Consider the following 15,704-nt stretch of genomic DNA (forward strand, 5'->3'; position numbering starts at 1 on the left):
ACTAACTTGCTTTAGGGGAATAAATCTGCAATACTTCGTTTATTAATCTGATCTTGAAAATATCTTATTATAAGCAATAAATCTGATCTGTATGGCATAGATCTGAAACAAGTTCTCTTGTATAAACATGTATGTCATAGAGACTTTGAAGATTTAACACTTTTTTGAGCAATACACGCCCATTTTAACACACAATAATTCCAATTGCCAAAACAAATATGCAAATATGACTGGTTTTTTTTCAAATTTCAAGACTGCATTTTTGTCTTAAAAGGGAAGACATCACTAATTATTTTAATTATTTTATTACTTTCTTCAAACACAGAAAACACTGGAAAAACGCTTTTTGTTTACTCTTGAGGAGAAACTAAACATTTTATCTTATATATCTATATCTGCATCAGGAAGAAGGAACTATGAAAAAAACTGAATGTTCAAGATGTAAATTTAAAGTATTTTGTTTGAAAACTTAAAACAGAAAATTTCAGTTAAGCCAATGCACCACAAAAAGGCTTTCAAATGAAAAAATGAGGTGACGTGAGTTAAAGTTCATACCTCAACCTGCCTGTAAAAAGCTCCAACGGGGACCTGTACTTAGGCAAATGCCTGCAAACCTCAGTCATGACAGTCGTTTACAGAAAAACGTTGGCAGTTAGTCCATCAAAGTTTTTTTTATTCAGTTTTTAAAACCTTCTTTCATTTAGGGATATCAGTTAAATAAACTAAAGAATTTGTCTTAATGTTCCCATTCAGACACATTTTAGTCTTTCTGTCAATATGAAAATGTAAAGCAGTTCATTGTTCATGATAGAATAAAAAAAAAAACTGATTTGCTTTGCAAAGTGCGTGTACTACTCTGGCGTACGGGGTGTGGGGACTTTTGGCTCTCATGAAGATAAATGATTCACATCCCGTTTCATAGCAAACCTCTAGGTTACATCATTGATCTCATTGAGAGAAATTCAAAATTCACAACTTTATTTAAATGTTCCAAGTATGGCTCAAACTTTGCAAGAACCCTGAGAATCTAGAACTTATAAAAAACACCAAATACTATTTTACGTAACACACAGTCTCCTTTGTTTGGTTAGTTAAGCATGTAATTAACGTGGAATACCAGAGAACTTGAAAAGAAAGTTCATTCTTTTTCCCTTTCATTTACTCGTCTAACTGCTGTTTTTGTTGTGATTCGGGCATCAACAGAAACACGGATGGAACGCACACACACTTGAACGGATAAGCCGTCTTTTTACTGGGAAAATCACAAAATTATACTTCATGCAGTGTTATGGAAGGTCACACAGAGAAGAAAAGAGCTTGGAAAAGCAGTAATTTAGGTGATGAAGAGCAAAGTCATGCATGCCCTAGGTCTAAAGCAAATATTTACATTTCCTTAAATTGTCATGAAATGCCTATTGTTCTGGTTTTTTCGTTAGGATTAGTCTGGCACGCTGGGACTTCTCCTGGATGCCTTCCTCTCCTCTGAGGTCTCTGCAATGTATTTCTCATTAAGCTCCTATATAAGGTGTGGCTTTCTTGTGGTCCGTGTCTGAGCGTCTCTGAACCTTCCCTGTTTTTGGTTCTCTTCGTTCTGGTTATTAAAACCTTTGCTAAATTGAGGACCTGTTATGTCCTTTCTGTTCCTGTGTTCTTTGTTGGCCAAACCTTCACATAAATTCCTTTGTAAATGATGCTAGATGCTTTTTTGTATTGAAAGAGGAAATCCAAGGAAGAAAAGTTTTTTTTTTTTTTGCATGGTTAATTCCTTTATTTTTTACCTCACACAATCCTTTTTACATCCAAAATGAACAGCAGTGGGGATGACAAGTACATCATCCTTTGAATAACAAAATTGTCTGAAAGTTCCTCTCGTCTGAGTCTGTCTGCTGTTAAAACAAAAGTATATTTCTCTGACATGTTAGCGCCATATGAACCATCTCACGGACCGGCCTCCTGCGGGTGCCCAGCGTCAGGACTAAAGAAGGGGAATCAGCGTTTCAGTCTTACGCTGCTAAAGTTTTCCTCTTTGAATAACTCTGTGTAGGACTTGTGCTATACAAATAAACTTGCCTTGCCTTGCCTTAAAAGGCAACGCTGCGTGTTTCAGAGGAGGAACATTTGCACATCTGTGTGTAGTTTTTGTTTCATTTTTCCCCATCAAGATGACGTTAGAGCGTAAATACAAAGCTGATGGCATTCTGACAGGATTTATTTTAAAATGTTCTCAAGTTACTCAGTTTCTTTAACTTAATGTTCAATAAGTTCCTATTTTTAAATCATAAGATGAGAAGCAAGCATAGATTAAAAGAAAAATTTACGCTGAAGGCTATAAAAAATCATCAACGCTGCATGGATTCTGTTTTTTGGATAGTGTTCCATTGTAATTCCCACCCACTTATATTACCCACTGCATTTAACTGTGTTTGGCTCCTGTGTATCATGGCCAGACAAAGATTTCCAAATGAACCTGAGGAAAGGTTTTCCTTGTGGTGGGAAGACCAGGTGAAGTTTTTTTCTTCCTGACACATCCAGAACCCCTGCCTCCATCTCAACCAGATGGTTCTGGCTCCTCCCTAAATAAAACATTCCAGCCCACTTTCTGGAAATCTGCTGGCTCCTGCGCTGCTTTCTTGTTCCAGTCAAGATTTGAACTCCTCAGTCAGCATTTAGGACGGAGCTGCAAGACATACACCATGAGAGGGCTTCTGGTCTTGCTCTCTTTGGCCTGCTTGGCCAACGCTCAGCACCAGGCGCTCATCGACTACTTAGAAAGGAGGCTGCTTGCCATTGAGGTAAGTTTCTTTCTGCAGAGCTCTGCTCTCCAGATTCCCCCTGAGAGGAAACTTTCAGGGACACGGAAAAGGCAATGGAATGCAGATGGGGGCAAATTCAGGGGAAAATGTTGGATACAGCCCGTTAACATGAGGGTCAGGAGCTTCTTGTTTGCCTTAAGACATGAAAAAACTACTTTAAAGATTTTCACAGACAAAATGTCTGAATTCTATTTGACACATTTGCATAGTTTAAAAGAAAAAAAAAGAAATTATTGTTTTTGTCATCATAATTTGCTTATTTCAACAAACAGTAGAACTTTTATACTAATAAATGATAATTTAAATCCTTTACTGGATAGTATGTGCACCAAACACACACATGTATGGACATGTCTCTTTTTCACTCTACAGACACTGAATCAGATTATACTTATGTTGGCTTTCTTTTTTAACCTGGTTGAAATACAGGTCACTTTTCCTTGTTTGAGATCATTGAAAAATAGCAGTCAGAGTTTGAAGCTCTACTCAATAGAAACATCTGATCAGTGTGTGGATGGCTGCCATGTGTGGCTCGGATTTAACCGATATGGTTGCAGGTCATTGAGGTTTTCTACTGCAGTGTTGCCCTTCAAACATCCCAGATTAAAACCCAAAATCAAGATCTCAGGAGCATTTGAAGACATCAGTCACATCTTAGGCTGAATTTGTCTACTTTCCTACAACAGGATAGGATTTCTCTGTGGCACGAGCAGATCACTCGTTACGCTTCGGAGCTGCGGGAACTGAAGCAGCAAATGGTTTCACAGCTGGAGAATCTGGACAAAGAAAAGGAGACGCTGCGGACCAGTTTGGACAGCATGGGGTCGAGGGTGGACCGGGTCGAGAGAGAACTGGACTACCTGGAAACGCAGAATGGGGCTCAGCCATGTGTGGACGTGGATGACAAGCTGATAGAGCACCAGGTGACTTTGGTCCAGGAGAAGCAGAAGGCCAAATACTTTAAAATGACCGGTGAGAAATCTTTCTCTTCTGAGCAGATCAGCTGTCGGTGCACAGAGCTAAAGCATTTTTACCATCTTAAATTTTTGAGAGGAGCCGTTTCAGTGTAGAGTTTGTATGTCGCCCTCGTGCATATTTGGGTTTTTTCCATGCTCTCTGGCTTCTTCCTACAGTCCAAAAACATCCTTCGTAGGTTAATTGGTGTCTCTTAATCGCCCCCGGGTGTCCATGTGTGTTTGTGGCCCTGCAACAGACTGGCAACCTTTGCCTGAAAGTAGCTGGGTTGGCTCCAGCAACACTGTGTCTCTAAAAGGAATTCAGGGGGTTTTGAATGTAACTCACTAACTAATTTATTATTTACACGTCGAGGACAAAATCAACTGCTATTTTTTATAAAATAAAATGAATAAAATGGACTTTGTGGCAAATATAAGGCTTGATAGATAAATCAACCAATCAATATAAATATGAATAAAAATATGTATAAAAAGCAGTAAAACTACTTTTAGATGCACATTTTTAAGTGACCCTGTTTAAAGGAATTGAGCAACATAACTCTTCTCTTTTCAACTCCCTTCCACCTCCTAAGCACTTTAAATTATAAATCTTACATATAAGACGGCGTTTTGAAAATGCTATTCTGACAGTATGGGAAATATATATATATATATATATATATATATATATATATATATATATATATATATATATATATATATATATATATATATATATATATAAAGAAAACTTTGATTGAGAAGGTATGTCCAAAATTTTGGTCTGTACTGTATATATATATAGGGAAACTTTGTGAAACTTCATAAGAAATGTGTTTTTCCTTTACATTATTACATGATGGAAAACAGAAATAAACTACAAAGATGTACAGAAAAAAAGGCACAGGATTAAGGAAGGGGAACAAAAATGAACACGTTTGGGAAAGTGATGGCATGAAAAATGGATATGAAACTTGAATTCAATAAGGAGAGATCTTAGATGATAACGAAACAGGAATTGAGCGTGAATAGCCCTTGGTCTTAAGCGGTTAAACTTTCGGCCGGGAACACCTTGCATGCTTGGGAAGAGACCCCTGAGCCCAGACTCTGATGCTGAACTGCACCGAATCGAAGAGCCAGGAGGAGAACAGGGCGAAGGTGGGCCGGCGAAATGCCGATAAACAAACTTCTATGAGTTTAAAGGAATTTGATTGTGATTGGCTGTGAAGAGAGTGAACTCTTTAGCCATTTGGCTCAGAGAGATGACTAACTGATGAGTGATGTGAAGAATCAGCAGGCCAGCGTCCCTGAAGATGAGGTAGATCTTCCTTATCGAAATTGGGCCAAAGCTTCACATCAACTACATGATTAAAATCTTTGAATAAAACCTGAAAAATCAACAACAAAAAAGATGAACTCTTTGGTTAACATGTCATATAAGCCCCTCTCTCATCCCCAGACTGTAGCGACATGATCTCCAGCATAAAGGCCATGAAGATCCTGAAGCGAGTCGGTGGTCCAAAGGGAATGTGGACCAGAGACACCAGCGGGGCTTCCAAGAAAGTCTACATCTTCAACGGGACAGCTGAGGACACTGTCAACGTGTTTGCCTCTGTGCAAGACCTAACGCTCTCCCAGGGCTTTTCTCTGTCCTCTGACCTGAAGCTCCCGAGTCCCTGGAGTGGAACAGGACACGTGGTCCACAACAACCAAGTGTATTATGTAAGCCAGGCGGAGGAGATAACGGTGGTCAAATTTGACGCGAGAAATAACTCTGTGACAGACAGTGCAGTGTTTCCGCTGCAGGACCATGTTCCCGTGTACGGCCTGACCTCCGAGACCCTGATGGACCTGGCTGTGGATGAAGAAGGCCTGTGGGCCATCTATGCCACGCGCCAGAACGAGAAGCACATCTCTTTAGCTAAAATGGACGCCAACTCTCTGGGCGTCGAGCAAATGTGGGACACAAGCTGTCCAAGAGAGAACGCAGAGGCGGCTTTTGTTATATGCGGCACCCTCTACGTGGTGTACAACACCATGCAGCCGGGGCGTTCACGGGTGCAGTGCGTGTTTGACGTCAATGACATGGTGACCGCAGAGGAGGCCCCTCTGATTTACTTTCCAAAGCGGTACGGCTCCCACTCCAGTCTGAAGTACAACCCGCAGGAGCAGCTGCTCTACGCCTGGGATGACGGCTACCAGATCCTCTATAAGCTGGCCATGAAAAAGAAACTGGAAATTTGAGGCATCGAATTGAACCGTGTCGGAGTCTTGACAGTTTTTCAATCTGCTGACTATTTCTGACATCAGAATTGTTGATGTTTCCAGGTCTTTTCTGGAATTTTTCTCATTTACAAAAACCTCTGTGAATTCTCTGTATGTTTTTTCATACTCTGTAGTGAATGTTGGATTTTTTTTTCCTGTGTCATAAAGCAAGAGAATAGAATGACTGAATATTTACAATTCCATGTGTTGCCAGTTTCGGCTCCTCCAAGATGTTTTTTTCACGCCATAAATGTCACTGAAGTTACATTCAGCTTTCTTGGGGAGCAAGAACTGTCATTTCTCTGACGCGTGCAACAAAAAAAAGGTTGTTCTTCCTTTTATATGTAATTCATAAGTGTTTCTTTTATTCCTCATTTGTCGATGCAAACAGATGTCTGTCGAGGGTTTCGACCGACGGGTCTTGACGTGAATTCAGTTTTGAGCTGTTTAAAACTTTTGGTCAGTTGAGAATTATGCCATTTATCCGTATTTGACGTAGTTTATGCACAACTATTGCATGAATCTTGCACAGTTGTGCATAATTTTTGCTAGATGCATACCCAAATTAGTGGCCATTTCACACTTGTACCACCGACGAATAACTTTTATGTTGCGTATACAACACAGATATCACGTTCAAATTACATAATTGACGCACGAATCACTAATGAATTGCATTTAACAGCGCAATAATCACGCACGGTTCTTGTTCGTCCTTGATTTACGTGTTCTTTGCGTGATTTATTCGTTCTTCTTCCGTGTTTCAACGCTGTTCATTTTTGATAAAGACCTTCAGGTAAAGTCCACAACTTTTTTCACTTTTTCCACATATATGCATGTGGTTGTGCAAACCGGCCTTTGAATCCAAGAGAATGCCAATAAAAAGACCCCCCCCAAAATGCATCCAGAGGCTGAATGACCAAGATGTTGCAGGAGCATGGCATGCATGGAACAGAAATAAAATCTATGATTCCAGTCAAATGGCTAAATCAGAAGACCATATTTTAAAAACTAAATGTATTTAGTTGTATTTTGTCCTTTCAATAAGTTTTTGTTCAAAACAAAAGGTCTTTCCGACTTTGCTCAGACAACAAAACATGTTTATTTCTACTCCAAATTACACATTTTTAATGATACTTTTTGAATTATTTCTACAGCTGTTTTCAGGCATGTAACAAACATTTACATGTATTTATAACATGTTCATTCAGAATTAAGTGATCTAATGAACATTACACACATTTTGAAGTCAAAGATTGTACATATATCATTTTTAACGGATGCGTATTAAAAGTGTAGTTTTTTAAAATTCTGCTTTTTTATTAAGTTAAAATAAAATGAATAAAGAATCTCATGTTTTGTGCAAAAACTGCTAGCAGGCTAGCAACCACACACTTCCTGTCTAAATGTCTTATTTTAGTGAATAAAGAACAGCAGCATTAATTCCATTTCTGTTTGTGCTTTACTGGTCTTTCTTTATTCTTGTGTGATTCTTCAAGGTTTAGGAAGAACTAATCTGTTTACAGTGATACTGTTTTTTTTATAATGTCATGTTTGGCTGCAAATTCAAAGGGTAAGATTCTGCAGAGTCTTCTCATAATAAAAAAATTAAACGTTTCCACAGAAAACACATTTCACCAGAAACTTTTACTTAAACCAGTTTATTTTTTTTCCAAACTGCATATAAACAATATCTATAAAAATGCTATTTAGGCACTGATAAAATCTCACTTAAGATCCACAAGCATTCAGTTTCATAAAAATTCAAATAACAGAATGTTTGTACATCGGAACTTGAGTTTGGGGAGCGATCCAGGATCCTTCAGAAGCTCATTTCTGTGTTCGGGTGTTCAAAACACCTTAGTTATTTGCATCCCCCCCCCCCCCCCCCCCCACTTTGTTCAGTCATTTTTAACTCTGCCCAACAGAAAACTTGAACATCCTTAACACAAGATGGGATTGGAATTTAGAGATGTAGAGCAACAGCTTTTACCAAATGAATCCTGAATCCCGATCCAGCTACATGTACGTAGTCAAGAACGAATCATGAAAATTACAGTTGAACCCCCACATAGATTACAACAATGCAGATTAAATAACAGCAACACGTTACTCAATAATCCACCGTCTCCTGCATCGTCTAACTTCCATTTCAGACGGGTAAGTGGTGGAGCAAGGCGGCCTTTATTGCTCAGACTTAATTCCGGCGTGGCGTGCAGATATGCCTCACAGTCGGAGGTTAGGCACGGGCATGGTCACGTCTCGGAAAAAGCGATGTACAAGTGCATTTTTTGCAGAAAGCCTTTTGTTTGGGTCATATTTCAGCATTTCCTGGAGAGAAAGAAATAATGTTTTTTCATGCTTTGAAGTAGTGATCTTAAACACTTTATACATGAATCAATTCTTTACAAGACAAGCTTATCAAATATAATGAACATCAACGCCAAACAATTCAACCTTTTCAGGACCAAAAACAACTTTATCATCAATTTAACAGCAATAAGCAGTTTATATTTATATAAAAGAATTTTTTTTCATGCCTGGCAGTAAAGTCGAGACAAATTTAAGGTCCTTCTTACATGACAGTTATTTTACAAGCACCAGGTCAGAGGTTGAGATACACCAAGTGTGCAGTGATCAAACGAGTTTGGAGAATTGCTTTTTTTAAATTTAATTTAACCTTTATTTTACCAGGAACCTCTTTTTCAAAGGAGACCTGACAAATGTGACATTTATAATGGAAGAAGAAGCCTGGAAGAAATCATATTATTTGTCATATTTTTTAAAAAGGGTCAATTTTTCACACCAGGTACGTTGGTGGTAAGGCTTAGTCACCCGTGGGTTAACCCATCACATTGGTTGTTAACTGTACTAATGACACCGACCGCAAGTTATGTGATAACTCTTGAAATAAATCCTACAAGTTGAGTGGGGGGTCTGTGTGTTTTTGTTTTGTTTGTTATTTTCACACGTTTTTTGCACTGTTTTAATATCATCTTTACCTTACTTTTGTATTTATTTTTTCATTTATTTTGTACGCCTTTGGATCGTTGTAATAAAACATAAAAACTGTTTGTTCTCAAATTTTTTTAGTTACCGGTAATACAAATTAGTAAATTTAAAACCTGAAATTGAGTTTTTGTAAAGTTTCATTGTGAAATTATTGGGATATAATTAAAAATATTCTGCTAAAAAAAAAGAGAGACAGAGAGAAGCCGCGGTTGTACTAAAAAACAAATGTCAAGCATTACCACAAAAACTATTTTAAAGATAAATTATTAGAGAAAAATGGAAAGTAGGAAAAAAAGCTGAAAGGGCACCATCCTAGAAAGGCAAACAAAAAATTTGAAAAGGTTTTTTCAAGTCAATATTTCTGAGCTGCGTTTAAAATATTGTTTTTTTTTTTTCAGTAGACAGAAAAAGTTATAATTTGCATAAGAGAATTTGTCATCCTTTCTAAACTCTACACATAAAAACAATTACTCTTAATTAACGCGTTTGCAGATATTTAACAGGAAAAGAGTAAAACATGTAGCAATCAGAAGAAAATCTCACTCCGAGCAACTCTCTTCCATCTTCGTCTAGAAGCGGAACCACTTTGGATAAATCCTGACGAGCCCATTTGGGGAAGGAGGGCTTGTAGTCGGGCATGGATGTGACTCCGGGCCACGCCGTTTCGTCAGGTGTGCCCAGCGTGCGAAAGATCCTGAATAACTGATCGATCTCAGAGTCTCCGGGAAACAAAGCCCTCCTGGTGATCTGTGAACACAGACCATCAGTTTATTATCAGCGTGCTCCTAATTCTTTATTGAAGTTGGTCTTGGGGTCGAGCGCGTTACCATTTCAGCGAAGATGCACCCCAAACTCCAGACATCGACAGCTGTGGAGTAGTATTTGCAGCCGAGGAGGATTTCTGGGGCTCTGTACCAAAGTGTTACCACCTGAAAGATACCACAAAGAATCAAGAACGACTCTAATGTTTTATTATGTGAACCTGATACAAGACAAGAAAAGGTCTGAATCAGATTTTGAAAGAGCAAAGCTAAGAAAATACATATTTTGGGATTTTATCCTTTAAAATAAACATTTTCTCACTATCCAGCACTAAAAATCCCTGAACCACATTAGAAAAACAAAATCAGCTGTTATCAGATCGATTCGTACCTTGTTACAGATGAAGAAAGGGAGGAGCACACTGTACCTCATGAGTGTAGGTGCGGACCGGCACTCCAAAAGCTCTCGCCAGACCGAAGTCTGCCAGTTTGATCTCACCCTGGGCGTTGATGAGGAGGTTTTGGGGCTTCAGGTCCCGATGAAGAACTCTGTGAGAGTGGCAGAAAGCCAGGCCTTGCAGCAACTGGAAGAGATAACTCTAGAAACACAAGACAGTAAGAACAAGGAATCAGGTCTGGACAGTTTCAGGATCTTCTCTTTAAAGAGGACGCTCACCTTCACCAAAGCCAGCGGGATGCCAGTCACAGAGGAAGAGTCCATGAATTTTTTGAGGTCCTGATGGAGGAACTCAAAAACCAGATAGAGTTTGTTTTCTGTGTGAATCACATCCTGCAACCTGGACAAAAAAAAAAAGTTGGTTTAAAACATAAAATCACACAAAATGGGATTCTTTTGAACAAAATAAACATATTTCTGCATGGTTAAACACTTACTTGACAATATTTGGATGACTGAGTTCTTTAAGAAGTGAAATTTCTCGAATCGCTGTGCTTGGTACGCCCTCTGTTTCTCTGGATTAAAGAAATCACAAATTTAAGGATCAGCGGAGATTGTTTTATGAAGTTAAATGCTTCCTTTGTCCCATTGATAAATTGAATACAATTTTCCTAGTTATTGCACAATAATTCATTTTGATTAAGAATCATTTTAAATTAAAGCAATTTGTTGTGTTTATGATGCTTTTCCAAAACTTTATGGACAAATGCACATGAATTTGTAATCATCACTTTTGATCAATTTATTGACTAATTGTGTTTAGTGTTCCATTACCCCCAAAGGCAAATAGAGATGAATAAAACAGATGGTGAATAGATTTTAAATGTAACTGAGTAGGTTTAATTTGACAGTGAAACCAACCAAACAAGAGCTGAATGCTTTTATTTTGTAACATGTCAGTTTTGTTTCAACTTTGTATTATTATTTACTTTTATTTTTTAGGTCTTTGTACATAGAGTGAATTTAAAATGTTTTGTCTTTTCTGTAATTAATGAAACTGTTTCATGAGGGGACTGGAATTAAGCATTTGAGATAATCTGAATCACAACAAACGCTTCTCAGAGGTTTCAACCAGCAGGAAGAAGAACTTTTCACTTACGTATCCAGTCGGATTTTCTTCAGCGCAACCGTTTCTCCGGTCAGTTTGTTTTTAGCTTTGTAAACCACTCCATACGTCCCTTCTCCGATCTTTTCCACTTTCTGAAACGTATCCATTTCCCACCAGAATCGGACCGGACCTCTTTCTTTGTTTCGGAGCTAACGTCTTCTCGGAGGCTACAAGCATTAAGCAGCGCGGGGACCGACCTACAATTACCCGCTTCTCCGGGTTTCGTCATGCGGTCCAGGCTACAACCAAACCAAGGGGTCCCGTTCGAGGACAAACTCTCTCCGGTCAGAGAGCGGCACACAAAAACGGACAGGTGAACATCTGTCAGGTAGTAACACTAACCCCTAAATTGAGGATTAGCCCGGTGGTTGCTCCGCGGTGGAAAACAACACAACGGCGTTTCCCGCGTTGTGTTGCGGGCGTTCGTTTTTGTGCTCGAGACACACCGTACCGTTCAGAGCAGAAGCAATTTATTATTTTCCCTTTTCTTGAATTTAGCAGTAATTAAAGTCAGTCCTGATATATGGCACTGGTGAAGGTAGACCGCTATGTTTATTGTATTTAATCCAATGATTTTATTGCGAACTGGTGTAATTGGAGAAATGAGTTCCTCGTCTTCCGGCGTATAACGGAATAATAAACAAGCCGCACTCTTTGGTCACATGGTCTACGGCGTAAAGGAACCAGAAAGCTACGTAAAAGCGGTTAAATATGAAGGGAAAAAAGTTTAACGCCCACAAATAATGTGTATTTTTGGAACATTTTTTTTTATCAATGTATACATTTTCATAAATGCATTTATATTCCAATTTAACCATCAGTTAAAAAACAAAAATCAAAGACGGAGATTATTTTTTTTTAATTTTAATAACTTTATTGACAAACATTGCACATACAGAATTTCACACCAAGTGCAAATTATTGAAGTTGCCATGAGGTTGAATAACAAAAAAATAATAATAATAATAATAATAAAATGAAATAAATAATAATAAAATAAACAAAATAAAAAAAATAAACACATAATTCAATAAATGAATCAACAAAAGTAATAATACATAAAAGTTTTTTAAAAAAAGCATAAACAGTCAAAATAAAAATAAAAAGACTTCAAAGTTTCAATTGAGACAAAACCTTTTTAAGTGTTTTATTAGTTTCTTTGTTAGTGCAGCATTTCCTTGTCAAACACATTCACACTGTTTTTTGTTAGTGAGATAAAACTGAAATCCCAAAAGATTATAACCACTCCTGACAACTTTTTGGCAAAAAAGTAGTACACTTGTACACCTAAAGTTTACTTCTTAAGTATACCTAAGTATAATTACAGCAAATGTACGCCTACTATACTCCATGTACATGCAGTACAGGAAGTATACTAACAGAATACTTCTCAGAATAAATTATTACATTTTATGTCTTCAATATATAGTGTATAAAAAGTAAACTTAAAGTATAGACTCCAATGGACTATCTTTGCCACAGGATAAGAAAAGTATGTTAGAAAATATTATTAATTTTCTACTTTTGTAAACCAAATTTTACACTAACAAAAAGAAAAAAAAGTTTTTCCTTTGTTCAACTTTTCTATTTGTATTCATTGTAATATATATATATATAAATATATATATATATATATGTATTTGAAGAGATCGAAATTGAAATATCATTGTCAAGTAATCACTTTTATGTTGGTATAAATTATTGAATTACATAAGTAGCCCTCTGCAGTAACGTGGTTCTAATTCAGATGAAACACTGGAATTTATGTATTTTTTATTTTTCATTTATTTTTCAGAACTGTGTATACACAACACGCATACACTGCTCCCGTTATACCATTCAGTGCAGTGATATCACAAAGACGTCAACAGTTCAGCATAAATTATCTATCATTTGGATCCAGAAAGACAGAACAGAACAAGCATTCTGTCCTTTGTCTGTTTGGCTTGGGTCCTTCATATCAAACATATAGCCCTAATATCTATAGGTCAGCTGTTTTTTCCCCCCCTCTTTATGTTGAAACATCCTCAGAGTTTGGTGGAACATAACAAGCATTCATACCAATAATCCACATGATTGAAGCCCACAGGCCTGAAATACCCCCCCCCCCCCCCCCATCAGATTTATGTGCAAAGCGACATATTTGGGTATAACTAGAAGGCTGCTTCTATTGTATAAAAAAGTAATAAACTGCCTTTAGTGTTTGCTCTGAAGTGCATTCAGTGGTTTGTTGGAAAATTATTCTGCATCATCATGTTGTGTTAACTGTGGGAAGTTAATTTATAGACCTCCCAGTTCATGGAAAGTTGTCGCAGGAATGACAGATGAGCACTGCTGATAATCCGGTGACAGAATTTTCTTGTTAAGATTTATCATAAATCTGAACATTTTACTTCAAGCAATAAAAAATAAGATTAACAAAGATGCAAACCAAAATATAGGTTAAACCATATATATAGTGTGTGTGTGTATGTGTGTATGTGTATGTATGTATATATATATATATATATATATATATATATATATATATATATATATATATATATATATATATATATATATACATAGTGAGAGAGAGAAAGAGAGAGCTTCCATGTTGTGGAGAGACAGGTTATTGGCTGGTATTTGGATGGTACTGCACCCTTTGAGGGACCCTTCTGGATCAGGATCGTTTGCCCTTCCGTTAGCCATTCGGGGTGAATCCCATCTCTTAGCGGCCGGTTCATTTGTCCTCCCTGGCGCTCATGGAGTTTCTTTAGGCAGTAGACATGTATCATGTCAAGGCCCAGTGCTGTCTAGTTCTTCGTATTTGAGACTCTTTCTTGGATTTTTGCCACTGTGATGGTTACTTGATTCAGTTCAGGCAGGTTGCTATGTTCCCTTCTTAAAGGGACCAGCCCTTGGGCATTGCTGTTATGTGCTGTCTCTTTCTCCCAGTACTGTTCAGTTTCCAGCCTTGGTGGGTCTGGTCGTTTGCTGCCTCACTCAGCATAACGGTAGTTATTGGGGCTGCATAGGGATGAAACTGTTCCTCACTTTGGTCAGACGTGATTTGATGCAAACATTTCTGACCCAACTCTGCTTTTGCCTTTGATCTCCATAGAATGTACAGTCTTATGAATCGCTGTTATTTCATCTGTTCCCCAACATTATTCTGATTTATTCAACATATCAGTGAAAAGTCTCATAATACTGGACGATTGCTTGTTAGAAAAGAGGTAAACTGTTTAAGAAAGAGTGTAATAGCTGAGTATTTGTGGTATGTTAAATCAAGTGCACTTTAGTGAGGATTTGTTTCCTCCTGAACTGGGTTTGTGAGCACATGAGGGGTCACATGCAGTGCAGCCTCACATGCACAGGACTACATCAGTGGGAAAATCACCAGTCCCTGTGATAAGAGAGCCCAGAAATGTCCTTTCACCAAAGACAAGGGCGTCAGTATCTGTTTTTTTCAAATGGAATCAAGTAGATTTAAGGAGAAAATGCAAAAAAATAATAATAATAAACAGATCTTTACAAAACAACAGATTAGATCAAAATCTTTTTCACTAATTTTAATATTTAAATAAAGCTAAGATGACTTAATTTTTTCTTGAAAAAGAAAAGAACAGCAGGTTTGTATTTACCTGTTGTCAAGTGTTTGTCCCAGTTTATAGCTAGATAGTTCTTTATTGTCATTCTCACTGGTACAATGATATCTTAAAAGTGGTATTTGGTCAGTGCAACATTCATATATTGAACCAATTTGCCATGCTAAAAATGACAACAACAGAAATAATAAATAATACATAAAAAGTGCATCATTCAGTCGCTAAAAACAGGAAATTATAATTAAGTTGTCGCTAGATAAAAGTACATCAGTCATAAAGTTAAGTTTAGGAGAAGTAACCATATTGGGTCCCTCAAATACTCAGCTATTGGGTGTGTATTCTGCCCGCCGTCACTGAAAACGTCACATTCTCAAAGTTGAGTTGTCAGAGTTCAGATTTTTTAATCATGAAATGTTGCTTTTGAAGACATTTAGGTTGTGGGATTTTGGTTAAAAACTTCATAATCAGAATTAAAACACTACTGGGAATGTTTTAAAAAATGGACATGTATTATTTATTAATAAAAACTGTTGATTTCATCCAGTTTAGACTTTAAAATATTACCCAACTGGGTTTCATTGATCATGATGCTGTCCTTATCTGCAGGAATGGAGTTACTTTCTGAATATTAATTATATATAAATTAAGTATTTAGGCTAAGTATGCAGGTGTCCACTTTTTTTATGGAAATAGTTTTGTTAAGTTAAATCTTCTGGATTCTTTAAGTCAGCTAATTCTTCAC

At 37.3% G+C, this 15,704-nt stretch overlaps 2 protein-coding genes across 2 annotated transcripts; one reads left to right on the top strand and one right to left on the bottom strand.

Annotated features, from left to right (window-relative positions):
• Window positions 1-2,599: 2,599 nt before the first annotated feature.
• On the top strand, window positions 2,600-7,478 carry olfml3 (olfactomedin like 3). Its single transcript, XM_004069116.4, has 3 exons — window positions 2,600-2,792; window positions 3,500-3,785; window positions 5,229-7,478. The coding sequence occupies exons 1-3, from the start codon at window positions 2,694-2,696 to the stop codon at window positions 6,011-6,013; spliced, it is 1,170 nt and encodes a 389-aa protein (XP_004069164.1). The 5' UTR covers window positions 2,600-2,693; the 3' UTR covers window positions 6,014-7,478.
• Window positions 7,479-7,679: 201 nt separating this feature from the next.
• On the bottom strand, window positions 7,680-11,798 carry cdk2 (cyclin dependent kinase 2). The gene is made up of 7 exons (XM_020703479.2): window positions 11,364-11,798; window positions 10,702-10,779; window positions 10,484-10,604; window positions 10,236-10,406; window positions 9,874-9,975; window positions 9,590-9,793; window positions 7,680-8,365 (listed from the first exon to the last, which is right to left on the bottom strand). The coding sequence occupies exons 1-7, from the start codon at window positions 11,477-11,479 to the stop codon at window positions 8,261-8,263; spliced, it is 897 nt and encodes a 298-aa protein (XP_020559138.2). The 5' UTR covers window positions 11,480-11,798; the 3' UTR covers window positions 7,680-8,260.
• Between the last annotated feature and the right edge of the window lie 3,906 nt (window positions 11,799-15,704).

This window comes from Oryzias latipes, chromosome 5, assembly GCF_002234675.1.
Source record: "Oryzias latipes chromosome 5, ASM223467v1".
NCBI lineage: Eukaryota > Metazoa > Chordata > Actinopteri > Beloniformes > Adrianichthyidae > Oryzias > Oryzias latipes.